The sequence below is a fragment of the Meriones unguiculatus genome, chromosome 1 (assembly GCF_030254825.1).
Source record: "Meriones unguiculatus strain TT.TT164.6M chromosome 1, Bangor_MerUng_6.1, whole genome shotgun sequence".
Lineage (NCBI taxonomy): Eukaryota > Metazoa > Chordata > Mammalia > Rodentia > Muridae > Meriones > Meriones unguiculatus.
The window spans coordinates 1,908,485-1,927,961 of NC_083349.1; the positions used below are offsets into that span (position 1 = coordinate 1,908,485).

A 19,477-nucleotide genomic window follows, 5' to 3' on the forward strand; every position below is an offset into this window, starting at 1 on the left:
CTGACCTGCAAAGGTGAGAGACTCAGGCAGGTGTCTTCCCTTCTCTGGCCTCAGTTTCCCTAATGTGGGCCGGGGCAGGATGGTTCCCAGGGGCCCTTGGGAATGACTGAAGCCTTCAGGTCTGCACATTGCAGAGCAGTTCCCAGCTGGTGTGGAGTGGACATCTCCTTGGAGAAGCTCTGCAGAGGGAAAGCCTCCGTCTGACCCTCTCTTCCTCATGCCTTCTTGTTCTCCCTTGCCCTCTCTCCCCCAGACCCCAGCAGGCTTTCTCTTCAATGTGCCTCTAGGGAAGGCAGCTGGCCCCAGAGCCCCAGCAGTCTGCAGGAGGAATTCTTTACTCAAGCCTCGTTAAAAGTTCAAGTGACATCTCCAGAGATGCCCGAGGAGCCTCTGGAGTCCTGAGACCAGCCTCCCCCGGGATCAGCTTGGCCACGGGTGCTGCTTAGCCCTTTAAGTTGCAGCAAGTTTTCACTAAAGATGCCAGAGAAAGCAGCCACGATTGGGAGCAGGATGGGGAGTGTCCCCAGAGTTCACTCTGCTGTGGAACCTTCCACAGTGGGCCCAAGGAAGGGCCTTGTCCAGCTTTATGGAGCTCTGCTGCAGAACTGAGAGAGCCGAGAGCCAGCCCAAGGCTTAGGGCTGAGCACTCAGGGGTAGGAGCTCAATGGAAGGGGCTGAAGGACCCCTGAGGCTCCCAGGAAGAGTTGGGGCTTTGGGGAGCCCAGTCAGCTTGCAGAGATGCTAGGGAGATCTGTGGTGATGACTAGGGAACCAGGGGGTTCAGCACCAGTAATGAGAGAGTTGAAGACAACACATTCGGGTTCAAGTCCACAGCCAGGTGGGAGCACAGAGTGAGCACAGGGACTGCCAACCACTGAGACTGTTGACCTGCGAGCCAAGGTGCTGGCCTACGTGCCCTCAAGAGGCTTCCTTCCTGCTTCCCATTCACCCAAGCCTGACACGCAGTCTTCTGGCTTCCTCAGCCCAGCAGGAGAAGCAAGGGCTCCCTGCATGATGAACTGCTCCAGACATCCCTGACAGACTGACCCTGGGCGGACTCACTGGACACTCAGTGGACATTGCAGGCTGCAGTTACAGAGCTGGAGAGCTGTGTGTGTCCAGTGGTTTTTAGGAGAGAAAACCGAAGCCTGGGAGGAAGGAACCCGTGGGATCTTGACCTCTGATCCCTGAATTCAGGGCCCTCCCCTCAAGCAGATCAGCCCCACAGTTCCCTGGTCTCCACCCACTCCTCCGGTGGCCTCCCCTCCACACAGCCTGGCTGTTGAGAAGCCAGTCTGAATAGGCCTCACCCACATTCCCTGGCTGCTCTCCAGCCTGCAGGAGAGGGGCACCCTTGACTCCAGTGACTGTGAGTGCTGAGCAGAGGCTGCTGAAGGGAGCCCCTGAGTAAAGGGGGGACCCTCTGGCCTCCAGATGTTAGGTCTTCCGGGGAACTCAACCTTTGTGATTTGGATCATAGGCACCGTGCTGGCTTTCTTGATGTTGCTGTTGCTGCTGGCCATCTGTCTTTTCCACAGATCACAGGAGCGTGACGTGGAGAGAAACCGAGTCCGGCAAGCCCAGCCTCGACTCCTTCATGGCCGGCACCTGGCTCTCCTGGGAGTTGTTCGCCATCACCATTACCGTGGCCGTGTGTCTGGGTTGACCAGTGCAGGCTTTCGTCACCACCACCAGCATCACCAGCATCACCAGCATCGCCACCATCCTCATCATCACCACCACCACAACCATCGCCAAGGAGCCCCCACTGAGTGGTGAACAGCATCTGCCTGGCCCTGCCCTCCATCCAGAACGGATCCTGATGAGCCTCTGGGGGGAATGGGGGTACTGGGACCTGGGTTCTGTTTGGTTTCATTTGTGTGTGAGCCCTTATTCCCATGTGCAAAGGAGATCTGAGAACAGCCACGGTGGCCCTCTACATAGCGTAAGACTGGGGCTTGGAGCAGGGCTGGATGAACACCCCACCTTGTGACTGCCATTTCTGGTGACCCTGAAAGTAACAAGGGTGTCTGGCAGAACCAGTGCCCAGCTGGATAGAAAGTGTTGGTTTGCCTGGAAAGGCCCTGTGATGTGTTTCCAGGCACAGAATGTGATATGGGGCAGCCTGGTCCAGTCATTGCTTGCTTTAAGAAACAAAAGCCACCAGAAGGCTTTTATTTTTGTGGAATGGTTCTCGACTGTAGCCCAGTGGAAGGGAGGGGCCCCCAGGGCTGTGCTCCAGAGCTCTGGGACCTGTTCTAGACGAGGAGCTGGGCCTGGGGTCTGGCTGTGGAGTAGGGAGAAGTGGATGGTTCCTGTGTAATCTCTGAGGAGGAATTCACTGTGCATGGCCCCAGGGCTTTGGAGACCACCTAGACTGTTCCTTGAGCACTGGCCTGCAGTGCCCCTCCTAGCCTGGTCCAGGGCCAGTGCTGCCCTCGGCTGCTCTGGGTCCAGTGTCGCAGGGGCTGAGCAGGGATTCTTACCCAGACCCGAGTCTCCAGCCAGACTGTTCGCAGACACACAGCAGTGGCTGATAAGTCTAGAGGGAGGGAAGAGCTAACTGTTTGGAGAGTCGGGTGGCATTAAGAGAATGCTTGCCTGACCCGGGCCTCAGTTTCTCCTTTCTTACAGTGGAATGGATAATAGAGAGTCCTTCCAAAGCCAACAGGCAAGGACCGAATACACTATGATTAAATGGTTGGCTCCATGAAGGGGAAGGAAATCTCGTCCCAGCCTGAGCCTGGGAACAAGGGAGAAGCAGGGCAAGGCTGAGTGGAGAGGGAAATGGCCAGAAAGTCAGGGTGACTCACTGGAATAGAATGTCCTCTTTCCTTCCCTTTCCCAGTGGACTCTGTGAGGACTAGGGGAGGGGTGACCAGTGAGAGAGGAGTACAAACTCACAATGACAACTACACTAGATTCCTCTGAGGAGAAAGTAGAGCAGAGGGGCTGATGGGTTGATTTCTCTCTAGAGTTCCTTCACGCCCATCTCTTCTTCCTCGCTGCCATGCTTAGCCTGGCTCAGCCCTCAGCTGCTGCCCGTCTCCTGTCACAGCCTCCTGAACTCGGCTGCAGACCTGTCCACTTTAGCGTCATAGGAATTTTACAGATCAGTCAAAGATGGGAAAGAGGGAAAGTTTGGGTAGGAAAGCAAACCTATATGAGGCAGAAGATAATGGGAGTGGACAAGTGTTTTGCGTTCCTGTTAAAAATGCTGGGCCATTCCCCAGCCTCCAACCCACACCCACTCGAAGAACAGGCAAAGAGAAGCACCATAATCGACCAGACTTGCAGCGGCCGCTGGGGCTCATCCCCCAGGCCCACCAGGCGACGCTGGGAGTGAATTGTCTCTCCACGGCTGGCTGCCCCAGTTGAGACAAATACTGCCAAGTGTTTGGCTCCCTGTAGCCGTGTGGAGGATGAGCCCAGCTTGTCCGGGCATCTTAGGAAAGGGGCCGCGCTGGAACAGGACAGTATTGTTTGCTCTCCTGCTCTGTGTGTGGGGTGTTTGCTCTCCCTGCTGCTGAGGTTCTCTTGGGTCTTGGAGAAACCAGAGAAGTTCCGGGCTGCATGACCTTGGGCACAGCTCTCTGTCTTCTGGGGGAGGGAGGAAGGGAGGGGGTCCTGATCAGGCACACGGCAGAATCAGGTCATTACTCCATCTGTATGGTCTAGTGAAGAGCGGGTTGCAGTGGAGGAAGGGACTCCTTGCTCTGCCACTGCAGCGGAGCTGGCCAGCCTGCACCTGAAAATGGAGGTGCTCTGACTGCCCAGGGCTGTGGACCAGTGTTTGTGAGTCAGCGCCTGCCTGTGTTCAGTATCCACACGTGCTAGTTCACCAGACTCCATTTTCCATAATATGGGGACAGGGCAGGCTGGTAACACAGACTCCTTTCTGGGTGGAATACAGTCTCAGGAGGCACTGGTGTGAGTGGGCTTGGGCCAGGCTCCCTCCTCTGATACTCTCAAGGGTCAGTTAATGATCTTGCAAGTGTGTGGGGCGGGCTAAGTGCTGTAGCTGAGGAGGTGGTGGCTGTGGGTCATGGGCCTTCAACCACAATTGGAGGAAGGGATTCAGGAAGTACTCACAGCTGCTCAGGCATCTCGGAGCCAAGTTCTAGGCAGCAACAAAAACACTGCCGGCTTCGGGGAAGAGAGTCATGGCCACCTAGGGTGGTCAGCAGACGAGGTGTCTACAGCCACAGACGCAGCCCGGGGTAAGTGTCACAGCACCCAGTGGGGGCGGCAGGCCCGGGATGGCAGCAAAAAGAGTGTGTGTGGGGGGGTGCATATGGGGTGTCTAGAAAAGCAAAAGGGCACTGAGGGGGTTGGAGGAGGGCTTCCCTGTCTACACCACACTTCCCCACCCTGTAGGGAAGAGAAGGCAAGTACAACCTGCTCTCCTTCTCCCAGCTCTCCTTCCCAGCAGCCTCTGTGTGCACCCGCCTTGGCTCACATCCACCTCCAGGCTGCTCAGCCCTGCCTCTCCGTGGCTGGGAAGGCGGCAGAGAGGCCAGCTGCTGGCCCCTAGGTCCCTCCCAGGGAGGAGCCAGGCTTCTTGGGTCCACTGAGGGGCAGATTTTTGTAGAGTTGATTTTTTTAATCAGTCACATTTGAAGTCCTGAGGCTTTGCTAGTGAGTCTGGCTTGGCCTCCCTCTTAGCAACATCGTCTGCTCTCTTCCCCTTGCCCCTTCCTCATCCAGGGAATTACTTGCTTATGTCTTTCCTGATGGTGCTCCTAGGAGCTGCCAGTGGTGGAGCTGATCACAGCCCTTGGAGGTCTGACCCATGGTTAAAACTAGACCAAAGATCATCTGACTCCCTCAGAAAGGTTTGGTGGCCTATGGTGGCACAACTCAAGGCCTCCGAGTCTTAGAAGAGGAGGAGAAGCCGTCGAGCACAGAGCCCGTGGTCACCAACAGCCCCAGCTTCTGATGGGACACTAAGGCCAGCGCCGCCCGGAACTCATGGAGACAGCAGTGATTGGAATGGTGGTAGTGCTGTTTGTCATCACCATGGCCATCACCTGCATCCTCTGCTACTTCAGCTATGACTCAAAGATCCAAGACCCAGCGAGGGGGCCCCGAGGCAGCTTCACCGTGGCCACGTTTCACCAGGAGGCCTCGCTCTTCACAGGGCCTGATCTCCAGTCCCGGCCATTGCCAAGTGCACAGAACTTCTGGACTGTTGTGTGAGGTGGCTATGGGTCAGGCCCACCTACCCCTTTGATAAGCATTGTCTGAGGTCTCTCTGCTCTCAGGCCTCTATCCTTGTCCTTCTGCACCCCACAAATGTCATACCTTTTCCCATTCTGGCTTGCTGGGCCTTTTATCCTGGGGAGCTGGGGTGTTGGGACCAGGCATGAATTACCTGTAAGCTGAGGAATCTGCTGGGTCCTATTCCCAGTGGGGCTGAGGAGCCTGAGGAGGTGTGGGTAGCCACTCTGTGGCATTTTCTGGTGGGGTAGCTCCAGCGAGCTATAGAACCTCACCAGGAGTTAGCACCCTGGCAACAGGGTGATGTGACAAAGTTTATTTGCCACCCAAGGAACCAGTACCCTCAAGTGGACATTTTGAGAAACATTTTTTTTGTTAGTGGTTTTGGACGCTGCCCAGTGCCCAACCCTCAGGCTTGCTCCTGTTGCCTGAGATCAGCCCTGAAAATTTGAAAACAAAGAGCTGTGTTCTGGGAACAAGTGACTTATTTTATAATTGAGAATGTATATCCTTTTATGGGACTTTCCGAATCGGCTTTGGGAAAACCACAAAAGGAATCAGAATAGCAGGAGAGCCACAGAAAGCCCAGGAAAGCCACCGAGAAGGCGTTAAACATTCTGAACAACACTGGCTTTATTGCTACAGTCTGACAGACCGGGTCTATTCTTAGCAAATGTGAGTGATTCGCATCACTTAGGAATGATAGAAAAATCGTGAGCTGAAAGATAATTCCAAAAGAGTTAAAATGTTGTTACCATGTTTCACTGCATGGGAGGAAGCTGCTGTTTTTACCACAAATAAAGAGACACTTGTTTTTATTACTAGGAAATCTGCTCCCTTCATGCTCACAGAATAGACGGCATCTCGAAGAGTGGAAAATTCTGAGGCTCCCAGCTCATATGTCTGCATCTAACCCTGGATGGGTAATTCTCTTGGACCTGCCTGTCAAAGGGGACAAGACTGAACAAGGGCACTCGGGGGTGTAAGCGTGTCCAGACAAGTGGCTACCACAGAAAGGGATGCAGAGAGGTGTGTGGTGGTGGTGGCAGGGTAGACGTGCAGGAAGGAAGGCTGGCTGCTAGATGGGGTTGGCATGAAGTCAATCTGGGGAGGTTGAGGCTCAGCCTGAGGACAGAAGCTGCCGGAAGCATGTCTCAGCACTCCGGATACTGTCATACTTAGGTTATCTAGTCAGGGTTGAGTCCCCCTTCCTGCCCTTTCTCCCCCCTTTCTCTCTTCCTGCCCTGCCCCTAGTGCATGCTCCCCTCCCCCCACTGCTCCCAGTAAACCTGCATTTATATACTATAACTTCGTTTCACCATTAGCTCATTCTGTTTTGTTTAATCAGTCACTCAAGATATGGAGAATACTGAAAGCAGCATTTGAATTACACAATAACCTTCTGCCTGTAGGCGTTGGTGTAGAGGACCTGAGGGATGGGAGAACAGCAGCTTGGCCCGGCCTGAAGGAGCAGAGGCTGGACTCCAGTCACCTCCTAAGGGAAGCTTATTTCTAGGCCATCAGTGCTAAATATAATACCTAGGCAACTTTGTTTTTTAGGGCTGGGAAAGTTCAGGGCCTAGGCACAAACAGGGTCCTGGCTACCTGCTGCTGAGGCCTTGAGGTGGTGGCTCTTGAGGCAGGACATGGACTCCAGGGCCTCAGAGGACTGTGGAGGTCTGAGGCAGGGAGATGCTGTCCATAAGAGTGGAACTTTGGAAAGGGAAGTGCTTCTCCCAGGGGCAAGCTGACGAAGCAGAGGGCTGAAAGGTAGCATAGTGCAGGGTAGGAAAGTGAGGGGAATACACAACAGAGAATCCGGACAGTAGAGGCGCTGGGCCAGATAGGCCGGGATTTCATGTGGAGGATGGGGGATTTCCAGTATAAATGAAATATTTAGAGCCTACACTAAAACATTCATTGTCTAGGTAAGATAAAGTGTTAAAAAGGCACCCTGCATTTCATGTGGTAGCTTTATGGGGACAGGGTGAGTCTGAGAGCCTGGGTAACTGGTTAAAGTTAGCAGGGGGCTGTTAGAGGAGAGGATAGAGAAGAGGTCTCTGAACTTTGCAACGTAAGGTTTGACAATGGCGTTGGTGAAAAGAGTGGACCTTCAGTTTGTAGGCTATGATGTGTGCCTTATTTTTGTATGTGCCTGTGTATATATGGTGTGTTGTGGGTGTCAGATGTGGTACACATATGTGTGGTTCATGATAGGTGCTATGTGTAGTGTGCAGTACATATGGTGTCTTAGGATTTCTAGTGCTATGGTAAAACAACATGGCCAAAGCAGCTAGGGGAGGAAAATATTTATCTGGCTTATGTTTCCACATCACTGTTCATCATCAAAAGATGTCAGGACAGGAACTCAAGCAGGGCAGGAACCTGAAGGCAAGAGCTGAGGCAGAGGCCATGGAGGGATGCTGCTTACTGGCTTGCTCCTCATGGCTTGCTCAGCCTGCTTTCTTATAGAACCCAGGACCACCAGCCCAGAATTGGTTCCACGCACAATGGGCTGGGCCCTCCAACATCAATCACTAGTTAAGAAAATGCTTCACAGCTTGCCTACAGCCCAGTTAAAAATTTTTATTGGTCCTTTTTAAATTTCACATCATGGGCCCCAATTCCACTCATTTTCCTGTCCCTTCATATCCTTCCTCTACCCTTACAACACACCTCCAAAGAAAACAAAAACAAAAAATAAAAATAAGGAGAAAAATCTCACTGCGGAAGCTGCAGCATGTCACACAGTGTGCATCTTTGCCTGAACAGCTCTACTAGCAAATGCTCAGTGCGAGAAGTTGTCGGTCTGCCTTGAGGTCTGTGACTTCCCCTCCACTATCAATGCAGGGTCCTCAGGGGACTCCTCTCAATATCCTGTTGTTGTCTGCATCACAGAGACTCCACAGCTCTGGCTCTGCAGGACTGGCCCCTTCACATGGTCCGGCAGCCCACAGATGGGGCAGATGTTGGGGCGGGCCAGCTCAGAGCCCTGAATCAGGGCTTGGGTGGTAGCTGAGTTACTCAGCCTGCCAGCTTTCCCATACTCATGCCAGCAGGACCAGCTCTCCCACACTGCCTGGGTGGGGATGAGGGGTGGGGGGCGAGGGACAGGCCAGTTCTACTGCACTCAGGCCCTTGGAGCAGCTCTCCAGAGCTCATGTCACCAGGACCACATCTACAGTTTGTGTTTTGTGATGCCCAGGTGAGGTGTGGGCTGCCTTCCTAAGGGCTGCAGCTGGCCAGGGGTAAGGCCAGCTCCGCAAAGCCCTCAGCCATCAACATGGCACCAAGTGGCAGCCTATGCCAGGGATGTCCATATGGTCTTTGGTGGTAACATGGGCCATGGACATTGATGCAGATCCCTGCCACTCCACGCAGACATGGCCCTTGGTGGTAGCCTGGGCTGGAAGGCTGCTCACCACGCTTGCGTCCCCAATTCCTCTCCTCTTCATAGTGCACAAACTGTTCTGTTTCTCTCTCTTTTCTATCTCTCCACCACATACTTGCTCATTGTAGCGGTGCCTCTTAAAGCCCAATCTATGGAGGGATTTTCTCAGTTTGGGTTCCCTCCTCTCAGGAGAGCTCGTCTCATGACATGAAATTAGCTAGAACCTGTGGTATGTGTATAGTACGTGTTGTGTGTACTGAGGGGTGCATGTGATGTGTGTATGGAGTGGTTGGTATGAGCGTGTGGTTGTGTGTGTGTGATATATGTGTGTGTCTGCGGTGTTTGGTGTGTGTGTGTGGTTTGACTGTGGGTGGTGTGGTGTGTCTGTGTGCTGTGCTATGTGTGTGTCTGGTTTGTGTGGTATTTGTATGGCGTATGAGGGATGTGGTGTGCCGTTCTCCCTGGCGTAGCCTGTTGTGTAAGAAGAGGAAGAGGCCCAGCAACAGCCTTCAGGGAGCCCTCACTGCCGAAGGCCGTCCTCTGCCCACCACCTCCAAAGAGGAAGGTAACAATAAAGGTCAAGACAAAATGACACCAAAGTACCAGCAAAATGAGGAATGTTTAGCTGGTGGCAGTGAGCTGCTGCAGGCCAGCCTGGGAATCTGGGGCAGAGCCATTCTGGCACTCAGCCCTCCCAGTTCTAAATCTAGTGCTTTCCCACCCGCCCCACGGCTACCACCAGATTCCACGGATTCTCACTGTAGCAGGCACTGTGCTCTCACAGGTGTCATCCCGTCAGTGCGTACAGCAGCCTCGAGGTCTCTGGTGCACGACTTGGGTGCCAAGCTTCTACTTTGTGAGTGCTTTGGGCTGATAGCAACTCTGCAGGAGCAAAGTTGGGCTGCTTGTCCCCTTAGCAGGGTCCAGGTGACGGCTCCAGGAGGAGCAGAAGCTGAGAGGCCCGGCCCCTCAGGCTTGCCTGAGCAAAACTACCAACACCTGCTCCTCGCTGCACATTTGATTTGGAAGATGGGATCTTTGCCTCTTCTGGGAGCTCCAGAGGTACAGCCTTTGGGGAGGCAGCCCCTGCTGAGGCCTGGGGCCCTGGAAGAACAAATGTCAGTCCTCTGGGGTGCTCAAGTTCCTGCACAGATTCACTAAATCTTGTTTCTACAGGTCTAACTTTGGCTCCTGCCTTGGGACTTCTCAGCTCCAGCCCTGGACAAGGGCAGGACAAATGAACCGTGTGTTCTGGACACCCCAGCCGGTTTGTGATAGTCCTGGCTGAACCCCTACCCCACATGCTGGGCTGCAACAGTGAGAACCACATCTTGTTTGTCTGTAGAAGGAAAGACAGAGATCCTGGAGCTCCCGGCTGCGGGAGGAAGGGGGAGGGGCACCCTCGCTGTGCCCTCTCTCCACAGTCTCTGGCTCTGAAGCCTGGCAGGTCCTATGTGGGACTAGCTACATTGTGAAATCAAGAGGCCTTGAAATAACATGTTTTCCAGAAAAGTACCTTCCTTAGAGGAAACCACTTGTTCCAAGGAATAGAAAAGGGTCATTGTGTCTTGCCAGGTCCCCATTCCTGAGGTCGTGACACTTGAAAGCACAGTTGGAGACACAGTTAGAGTCTACAAGCCTCTACAGACTCCCATGCAGACGGCCCCATGTAGTATACCTGCAGTTAGAAGTGCCTTAACTGCCAGCAGGAATGGCTGACTGGCATGTTCCAGCACGGCCACAAAGATTTACATTACGCAGGCTTCAAACAAGAAGGTAAATTTAAACTCTGAACAAAAAAAAAATAATAACAATTTGTCACAAATTAGCAAGCAAGAAGTACAGTGATTCAGAGGACTGTCCAGCTGTGTAAAACTTGACTTTTGGTAAAATACATTTCTCTGTTTGGAAGATGTGAAGAACTCTAGGCCCTGGCGAACTGTTATCTCGGTAAGTGAGACTGTGTGTTGCAACCCCCAGAAACCCAGGCGGGAAAGCTTGCTCCTCAGGTGGCACTATCAGGGGATGGTGGAACCCTCAAGAGGCTCTTGGGTAGCTGGGGACCAGACCTGTTTTTGAAGGGCATAGTGAGACCTGGGCTTTTCTTCTTCCCCTCTTTTACCTCCTTGCAGTAAGGTGAGTGGTTTTGTTCCACCATGATGTGAGTTCTCAAGATATCATAGATCCAAGAGCAACAGCATTGACAGCTCCCAGAGGACTGGAATTTTCAAACTTGTGTGTAGAGGACTTTTAACCCAGCATCATGGCTGCTCTGGCAAGGGATCACATCCAAAAACCTTCTAGTTTATGTGATCTGGCTGGAATGCAGACATTCTAGCATTACAATCTGGTTGAAACGCAGACATGCCCTCAATCCCAAACAATGAAGGGAAGTTTAAAGTTCCCTTTTAAAGTTTAAAGAAGAAAGCAGCCATGTTTGAAAGTGATGTTTAGTTCAGGGGCAGACAAAGTGACAACTCAGAGAAGGTTTGACAGAATGAGTCAGAGATAGAATATGCATAACTCTCATGAGAACAAGACAGGAAAGAGAGGCTACTTAGGAAGAGTAGGGGAAGTTTTTTACTGAGAGTTTTTTTTTAAACTGGAATAGTTTCACAGACACAGATGGCAGAGAGAACAAGTTCGACATAAGTGAAGACAGAACAAGCCAGAGAATGAAAATGAGCCAGAAAATTAAAATATATTGCTAAAATTAGCATAAGGCCAGGCACAGCAATTCAGTCAGAATCAGAGGCCAGTTTGCATCAGTCAACTTGGAGAAAAGTTTGGGCCAGAACGGCTGATTTGAACCAGCAAGCAAGAGTTCAGAAAGAGCTAGATAAGGCTTGGGAATGGCTCTCATCTCATCCCCTCATCTGAGGAAATAAAACAACATTTACATCTGGTGCCCAACATAGTTGAAAGGAAAACCCAACATGACTGGTGAAGGAGAAAACCCACCAATGGTGCAGAAAGCAGAGGACATCCGATAGAAACATAGAAGGCACGAAGAGACACCTGACAGAAAGACACAAAGAACAGGAGACACCTGACAGAAAGACACAGAGAACAGGAGATACCTGACAGAAAGACACAGAGGAGAAATTTATCTGGGATCATCTCCAGAGGAAGTATCAGTTCTTCAAGGTCAGCGGAAGCCCAAAGAGACTCAGGAGCCTCTGAAAGAGTGAATCATGGAAAATCACCCAGAAAGACAATTTTAATAATATAGACATATATGTCTTGTTTTATATATATTCATATATATAAAAAATAGCTGTACAACAAGAAAAATTAACTATGATAGCACAAAGGCTTGAAACAGAGACAGAGGAAGCAAGAGAACAGGAAGTGCGCAATTGTGAACCTATGGCACCTAATGAAACTGAGGATCAAGACAGGCAGCTCATTGGACTTCCAGCCCTCCCTCTTGATGAAGTGAGGAAAGATGGCTACCCCCCTAGCTTGTCCTGTTCTCTAGGAATAAATGCCAGAAAACAGTGAAACTTCACAGAACGAACAACTAGCCTGAAATCCTGTTAAGATACAAGAGCTTAAATATTTTAAAGAATCAATAATAACGTATGGAATGCACTCACCCTATGTGGAATAGATGTTGAATAGCTGGGCTATCTAAAATAGGATTATCCCAGAGACTGGAAGGATTTAGCAATTACAATGGTTGACACGGTGGTGAGAAGAAGCGGCAATTATGGAAAATTGTGATAGTTCTAAAGGTGTTAATATCATGAAAGGCCAATTGATAAGTGAAGGCCAATATGCTGATTTATGAAAGCAGATGCAATTTGATGACTCTACTGTACTGAGGACTTTGTTTCCTTAAAAAACCAAGTTAAGTTAGTTGAACTCATGTTCAGTCTCACACAGATTTGCCAGGTCCATTGGCACAAGGAAATGAGAAACTGACCAATTGTCAATAGGAAATGTGCTAGAAGCCTCAAAATTTCACGAAAAACACCATGTTAACAATACCAAAAGAAATGAAGTCTTCAGATGGATGTGTTTTATTTTGCAGAATTTGAAAAACTTAAGAATGTACACCATTCCATTGATACATATTTGGGTTTCAAAGGGCAACTGATTTGAGTTCTGAAAAAGCTGATTCTGTAGTTAAACATTCATTGGAAACAATGGCAATTATGGGGAAAATGCACAAGTTAAGACTGACGACACCTCTGCTCATGTATCCAGTAAGATGAAGCAGTTCTCTGCATATTATAACATAAAGCACATTACAGGAATACCACACAACCCTACAGGACAAGCAGTTGTAGCAAGATCTAATCATACTTTAAAAGAAATGCTTATAAAACAAAAAGGAGGAGTTAGGACCCCCAGCAACAGACTAAACACTGCTTTGATAACTCTAAATTTCTTAATGTTAGTGAAAAAGGAACAACAACAGCAGCTGAGAGACACTGGGTTATAGAAAAACTGTGGAATTAGATTAACCTATACACTGTAAGGATGTATGGACATCAGAGTAGAAGCCTGAAATAGTTTGCAATGGAGATGTGGCTTTGCTTATGTTTCCACAGAAATGAAAAAATATGGTTACCATCAAAACTTATAAAGATTAGATATGATCAGGGAAGATCTCCTGCTAGCTGAGACTTATAAAGATTAGATCTGACCAGGGAAGATCTCCTGCTAGCTGAGACATGAATGTCTCTGCATAGGCAATGAATCTTTTTGGCTACCCAGTCCTCAAGACTTATTATTACATGCCATCTTTTCATATAGCATGGATGGAGATTTATATTACAGTTCAAATGATGTAGAAAGTTGATAGATGCCTTTTACCTGCTCAAACACAGAGCAGAAAATCTTTAGCTGACTTGTGCACACACACTGTATCGATATTCAATATCTATCTATCTATCTATCTATCTATCTATCTATCTATCTATCTATCTATCTCTATCTATATGTGTGACAAATGAAGTATCAGAGATGATACAGCCTCACAGACTCCCTCAGTTACTGTTTCCTCAAGAATCTGCACCCAGTCAACTTCAGAACATCTAGCTCAGATGGTCCATTCTCACAGGCTGTTTCAGCCAGGACTTGGTTAAGCCCTGAACTTTCCTGTCATACAGAGGCTGGACAGCAGAAGATACAGAACTTGGCCATACTCCAGTTTTCTTAGGGTCCCCAAAAGATGCCTTCACCCCCAGATAACAGAAAGCAATTTTAAGAACACAACACCCCTATTCTCAAAAGGTAAGGTGGGTAGTTTTGGGTCATTTGTTGGGTTATAGTTGTTTGTTGTCACTTAAGGGGGCTGTTGGTCATGGTCAGAGAGGGTTCAAAGTAAAGGAGGTTAGAATCAGGGATATCTTTCTCTCTTTCTCTTTCTCTCCTCTATCATTCTTTCTCTCCTACCTATGTTAGGGGAAGGAGGAAGAAAGGGGAAGAGAAACAGATATATAAATGGGGGGGTAGAGGATGATAAGATAAAAGGCAGATTGAATATACTAGCCTCATATTTTACATTGGTACGGTTATTGTATATTGATAGAAATTTAAGGTTATTTTGTTCAGTTCCTGCTAAATATATTGTACGTATGCCACTCATTTAAAAAATGTGGTGTAAAGTTCTAGTTTTATGAAAGCTACTATTGCAAACTGCCTAGGATAACTAGAAATGTAAGTTAGTTACTTATAAATAATCTTACTTGTAGCCTTGTTAGATACTAGTTTAGTTAATTACAGAAATAAGCTTTATTTAGCCTCTTGTATATGTTTTCAAAGTTAAGCAGAAAGTAAATAGCTAGAAACAAGTGAAGCTTGTCCATTTGGATATACTGAGATATACAGGTCTTCAAACACTTCAGAGATCTATGGAAATGACATTTAAGGTGTTTTAAAAATAGGCTTTTCTGACAGAGAGACACATCTGCTCCTGGCTGCACCTCAAATCTACTCCAAATATGATGGGCACTGAAGAACCTCCTCTTGGAGTTTGCTTCCAATGTGGCAAAGCTACCACTGAACAAAAAACTGCCCTTATTTCTACTGCTAATAGCGTGCTGTCCAAACTGTAGACAAGCAGGGCACTGAAAAGTTGACTGCCCAACATTGCAGACATAAGGTAGGCCACTCCTTCAATATTCCTGCTTCACAGAAAAGTCTGTCAGATATTCTGGGCCTGCAGGCTGAAGACTGGATGCCTCAACGGCACAGGGAAACCTTGGGTGACTGTCCAGGTAGCCATCAACCTCTGTCATTTCTATAGTTTTGGAAGCTGCTTGCTCTGTAGTTTCTGTTTTCGTAGGTAATATTTATCCTTCTCAGGTCTTTGATGGGGTTGAAGACTAGATAGTACTTAGAGTCTTACAGTTTTCCTTATTAAAGATTAAAGACATAAAAGCTCAAGTTGTTTAGGATCTAAGAAAATGTTTTAAGGTCTAAACCTAAAACATTAAGTTGATAAATGCAAGTTAAAATAAGAAAGTAATTCAGGTATCACCAAGATAGTGTAGTGAAATATTTTCTCCAGGTTTGGACTAGACATTGTGAATGTAATTCCTACATGATATTCTTATAATTGTTCTTATTGTATATAATTTATGTTAGAGAAAAAGCCATTTTTTGAACTAGAATGGGGAAATGTAGTGAGAATTTTGGTTCCTTAAAAAGCCCCGTTATATTATGTGAATGTTTTTGTTTTAATCCAGGTGTGGAATACGGGGCTGCTTCAGATTGTCCACAGCAGCCAACTATGACGTGTCTCATACTCTGGCAGGGGTGTGATTTGTGTTAGCTGCAGTTTAATTTTGGGAACTCTTGAGAGGGTATAAGTGGGAGAACTCTGAGAGTGCCCATGGTAGCTGCTGCTCCCCTGCCCTGTCAGCTGCTGGTTTGTCCTGCTGCTGCTGTTTGCTGTTCTGTTTGCTGCTGCTGTATTGACAGTTTGCCGAACTACTGGAGATTCAGATGATGAAAACTAGGTTTGCCTCAAGGAACTCTACATCCCAAATCAGCTAGAAGTCCCCATAGAGGTCTATGCCCCCTTTCTCCTCTAATCTTTCTCTTCTCCACAGTATTGGGAGTTGGAAGGGATTGGGTGGAATAAAGGTTGGAAGGAAGGTAGAGGTATAAGAACCCTATAAAATAGGTTAAAATATGCCAATACTTCATTATTATGTGATATACTTTAGTAGCTTTAAGAGCCCGAGATAACAAGCACAAGAGAAAAGGTCTATGTAATTCACAAAAATTATGCAAAGCCCCTGGGAGACTTTTACTGATTTCTTACATAGACTAACATCCACTATAAACAGGGCAATATCATACCCAGATTTGAGACAGTGTTTAGTTGTATATTTAAGGCCAACAAACCTGTCACGGCAGGTCCCCATGTAACCAGGTTGTGGAGGAAGTAACAGACTGCACAGCTGGGACACATGTTGCGGTCACAAGGCCTTTCCAGCTGCCCATAGACCCCACCTACAGAGCGAGAGCTGTCGTGTTTCAGAGGCCCTCTGTCCTTCTGAGATCCAGGCACCCTAGCATCTTAGTCATAGATAAACACTAGCTGCCTTTATATTTTAGGGTCAGTCAACTTACCTCACCTGTCTGCCATTGTCCCTGCAAAGAGATGGCCAGCTGCTCTTCCCTTTCATCTCAGGGCCAGAGGATGTTTCTCATAGATAAACCTGAACAGAAGCTGCTGGGAGGCCTCTGTCTCCACCTCCTGACTCCTGGCATCCATAGCTGCTGATTAATATTCTAAGGCATCCACAGCTTACTCCCTAGAACTTTCGGATACAGTTTATTCACAAGAAGGATCCCGACCACTTATGACAGATGCTATCAGGTGACCTTGAAATAACACAGTTATCTTGGATGATGTGAGAGGATCCAACATAATAAACTATATTCTGTGGTGTGGAAGAGAAATGCCGAATAGTTGGGTCAGGGCAGTGAGATGTGAGAAGGCTGCAAGGAGATGCCAGGGAATGTGAGGCAGTTTCCAGAAGCTGAAGGAAAAGGGAAGCGTTCACGTCGTTCCTGGGGCCTCTAGCCGGGGATGCAGCTGCTAGCACTGGTATTCCTCCAGTGGTAGGACTTCAGGTGGTCTGAGCAGGAAGGGACCCTGCAGACTCAAGTATTTGGACGCGTGGTCCCTAAGGAGTGGCACTGTTAGGAGGTGTGCCCTGTTGGAGTAGCTGTGGCCTTTCTGGAGGAAGTGTGTTGCTGTGGGGGTGGGCTTTGAGCTCTCCTTTGCTTAAACTGTGCCCAATGCGGGATCCAGTCTCCTGATGCCTGTGGGTCAAGATATAGAACTCTCAGCTCCGTCTCCAGCACCATGTCTGCCTGGGTGCTATCATGCTTCCTGCTATGACAGTAACGGACAAAGCTTCTGAAACTGTAAGACAGTCTCAGTTAAAAGTTTCCTTTGTAAAAGTTGCCAGGGTCCTGGTGTTTCTTCACAGCAATAAAACCCTAACTAAGCCAAACTCCAACAAAAATATTTGTCCATTTGTTTGGCTTCAATTATAGACCTTTCTTTTCATGAAATACGTTTCAATGAAAGTAATGTTCATTTAAAAACTATCTTTATATTGCTTAATTAACCGAGACGGAGTCTTGCTGTGTAGCCCAAGCTGGCCTCACTGCAGTCCTCACCTTTAGCATCCCAGCGCTGAGATTATAGGCGCGCACTATCTGAGCAGAGCTGCAGACGTTGGAAAGTGCCACCTACTGACCCACCTGTGTATGCACCATGACACACGCTCCTCTGTTGTGAGTACTTGTACTCAGTCAGCAGCACAAACCAACATGCCCTTGAACCAGCAACCCTCGTTAGTACCATTCTCGGTAGCCAGGAAACAGGTGACGTGGTTTTTGATGGACACAGGTCTGAGAGCTAAGGAAGGCTGTGAGCTTGGGGGGTGAGGTCTGTGGACAATCTTAGGGGTGGGGATAAGAAGAGAGGGATTGCATTCACACAGAGCAGGACAAGAGCAGTAATGGTACGGTGGTCAGGCCCCGGTCAACTAACACCCCAATCTTTCCCTATGGAGACAGGACACATGGGTACAAACATGTGAAGCAAAGCTGTTCTCGGAGCATTATTTTAATTACAAAGTAGTGTAAAGATCCAAGTGCCCATCAGCAGGGAAACATATGAGCAAACTTTGGAACATCCACAAATAATGAAAACACGTGTTGGCTTGGCCACTGGCCACAATAAATAGAGGAAAATACAGCAAGTTACAGAACTTCGGAAAAAGAGCCCCAGTCAGGCGTGGGAGCCTGTGCTTGCCATGCCAGACCTTGAGGCAGGAAGATTAGGAATTCAAGCTCACCAGCTGATCAGTGGATTTGAGGCCAGTCTCAAACACAAATCAAGAAGCCAAGAAACAGCAACAAAAGAGATTTGAAAACAAAAATGAGACTCTTCCTTTATACAAAATAAAGGCTAGAGGTTTGGCTCAGCGGTTAAGAGTCTTACTGCTCTTAACCTCCTGCAGAGAACACCAGTGTGGTTTCCAGAACCCACAGGGCTGTAACTCCAGTTCTGGGGCAGCTATGCTCTCTTCTGGCCTCCTCCAGCTCCTGCACACACATGATACACACATACACTAGGGAATACACACTACATACAAAATAAATATTTTCAAAAACTTCCTAATTTACACACTACGTCTGTGTTTGTGTGACTATGGGATAAAAGCCTGGAAGGACATGACGGCTTCAGGGACAGGTTTGGAAGGAGGAGACTTGACTTTTACTTTTCGTACCTTCTGAATGTCTCATATCATTTGAATAGCATGTGTGGCTTTTTATCATGTGTACTAACTATCTGTCTATCTGTCATCTATCTGTCTATCTGTCATCTATCTATCTATCTATCTATCTATCTATCTATCTATCTATCTATCTGTCATCTATCTAGCATCTATCTATCCATCTGTCATCTATCTATCTATCTATCTATCTATCTATCTATCTATCCATCTATCTATCTGTCATCTATCTATCATCTATCTATCCATCTGTCATCTATCTATCTATCATCTATCTATCTATCTATCCATCTATCTATCTATCATCTATCTATCCATCTGTCATCTATCTATCTATCTATCCATCTATCCATCTGTCATCTATCTATCTATCTATCTATCTATCATCTATTTATCTATCTATCTATCTATCTATCCATCTATCTATCTGTCATCTATCTATCATCTATCTATCCATCTGTCATCTATCTATCTATCTATCTATCTATCTATCTATCTATCTGTCATCTATCTATCATCTATCTATCCATCTGTCATCTATCTATCATCTATCTATCTATCCATCTATCTATCTATCTATCTATCCATCTATCTATCTATCTATCTATCTATCTATCTATCCATCTATTTATCTATCTATCTATCTATCTATCATCTATCTATCTGTCATCTATCTATCATCTATCTATCTATCTATCTATCATCTATCATCTATCTATCCATCTGTCATCTATCTATCATCTATCTATCTATCTATCTATCTATCTATCATCTATCTATCTATCTATCTATCTATCTATCTATCTATCTATCTATCATCTATCTATCTAATTTTGAGAGGGGGGTCTCTCTACATATCCTTGGCTGTCCTGGAACTCACTATGTAGACCAGGCTGGCCTTGAACTCACAGAAATTGGCCAGCATATGCCTTTCAAGTACTGGGATAAAAGACATATGTCACCATGCCTGGCTGTGCAGCATTTTTTTTTAAAGTGTGGTACCAAGGTTATGAAAAGCAAGTCTGACTATTTTCATTTCTAATAAGCATTGCTGTTTTCACAAAGGGCCTGCTGGCCTAGGGGACAC

General features: G+C 47.7%; 2 protein-coding genes and 1 long non-coding RNA gene across 3 annotated transcripts; all 3 read left to right on the plus strand.

Annotated features, from left to right (window-relative positions):
* Positions 1-1,245: 1,245 nt before the first annotated feature.
* On the plus strand, positions 1,246-6,049 carry Hrct1 (histidine rich carboxyl terminus 1). The gene is made up of 2 exons (XM_060378659.1): positions 1,246-4,220; positions 4,747-6,049. Exon 1 carries the CDS (start codon positions 1,435-1,437, stop codon positions 1,777-1,779), a length of 345 nt encoding a protein of 114 aa, XP_060234642.1. The 5' UTR covers positions 1,246-1,434; the 3' UTR covers positions 1,780-4,220; positions 4,747-6,049.
* Spaar (small regulatory polypeptide of amino acid response) lies at positions 4,218-6,049 on the plus strand. The gene has a single exon (XM_060378666.1). It carries the CDS (start codon positions 4,972-4,974, stop codon positions 5,197-5,199), a length of 228 nt encoding a protein of 75 aa, XP_060234649.1. The 5' UTR covers positions 4,218-4,971; the 3' UTR covers positions 5,200-6,049.
* A 2,291-nt stretch (positions 6,050-8,340) lies between these two features.
* LOC132655232 (uncharacterized) lies at positions 8,341-13,843 on the plus strand. Its single transcript, XR_009592968.1, has 3 exons — positions 8,341-9,673; positions 9,788-10,561; positions 13,732-13,843. It is a non-coding gene; the product is annotated as an uncharacterized LOC132655232 (long non-coding RNA).
* The last annotated feature ends 5,634 nt before the right edge of the window (positions 13,844-19,477 follow it).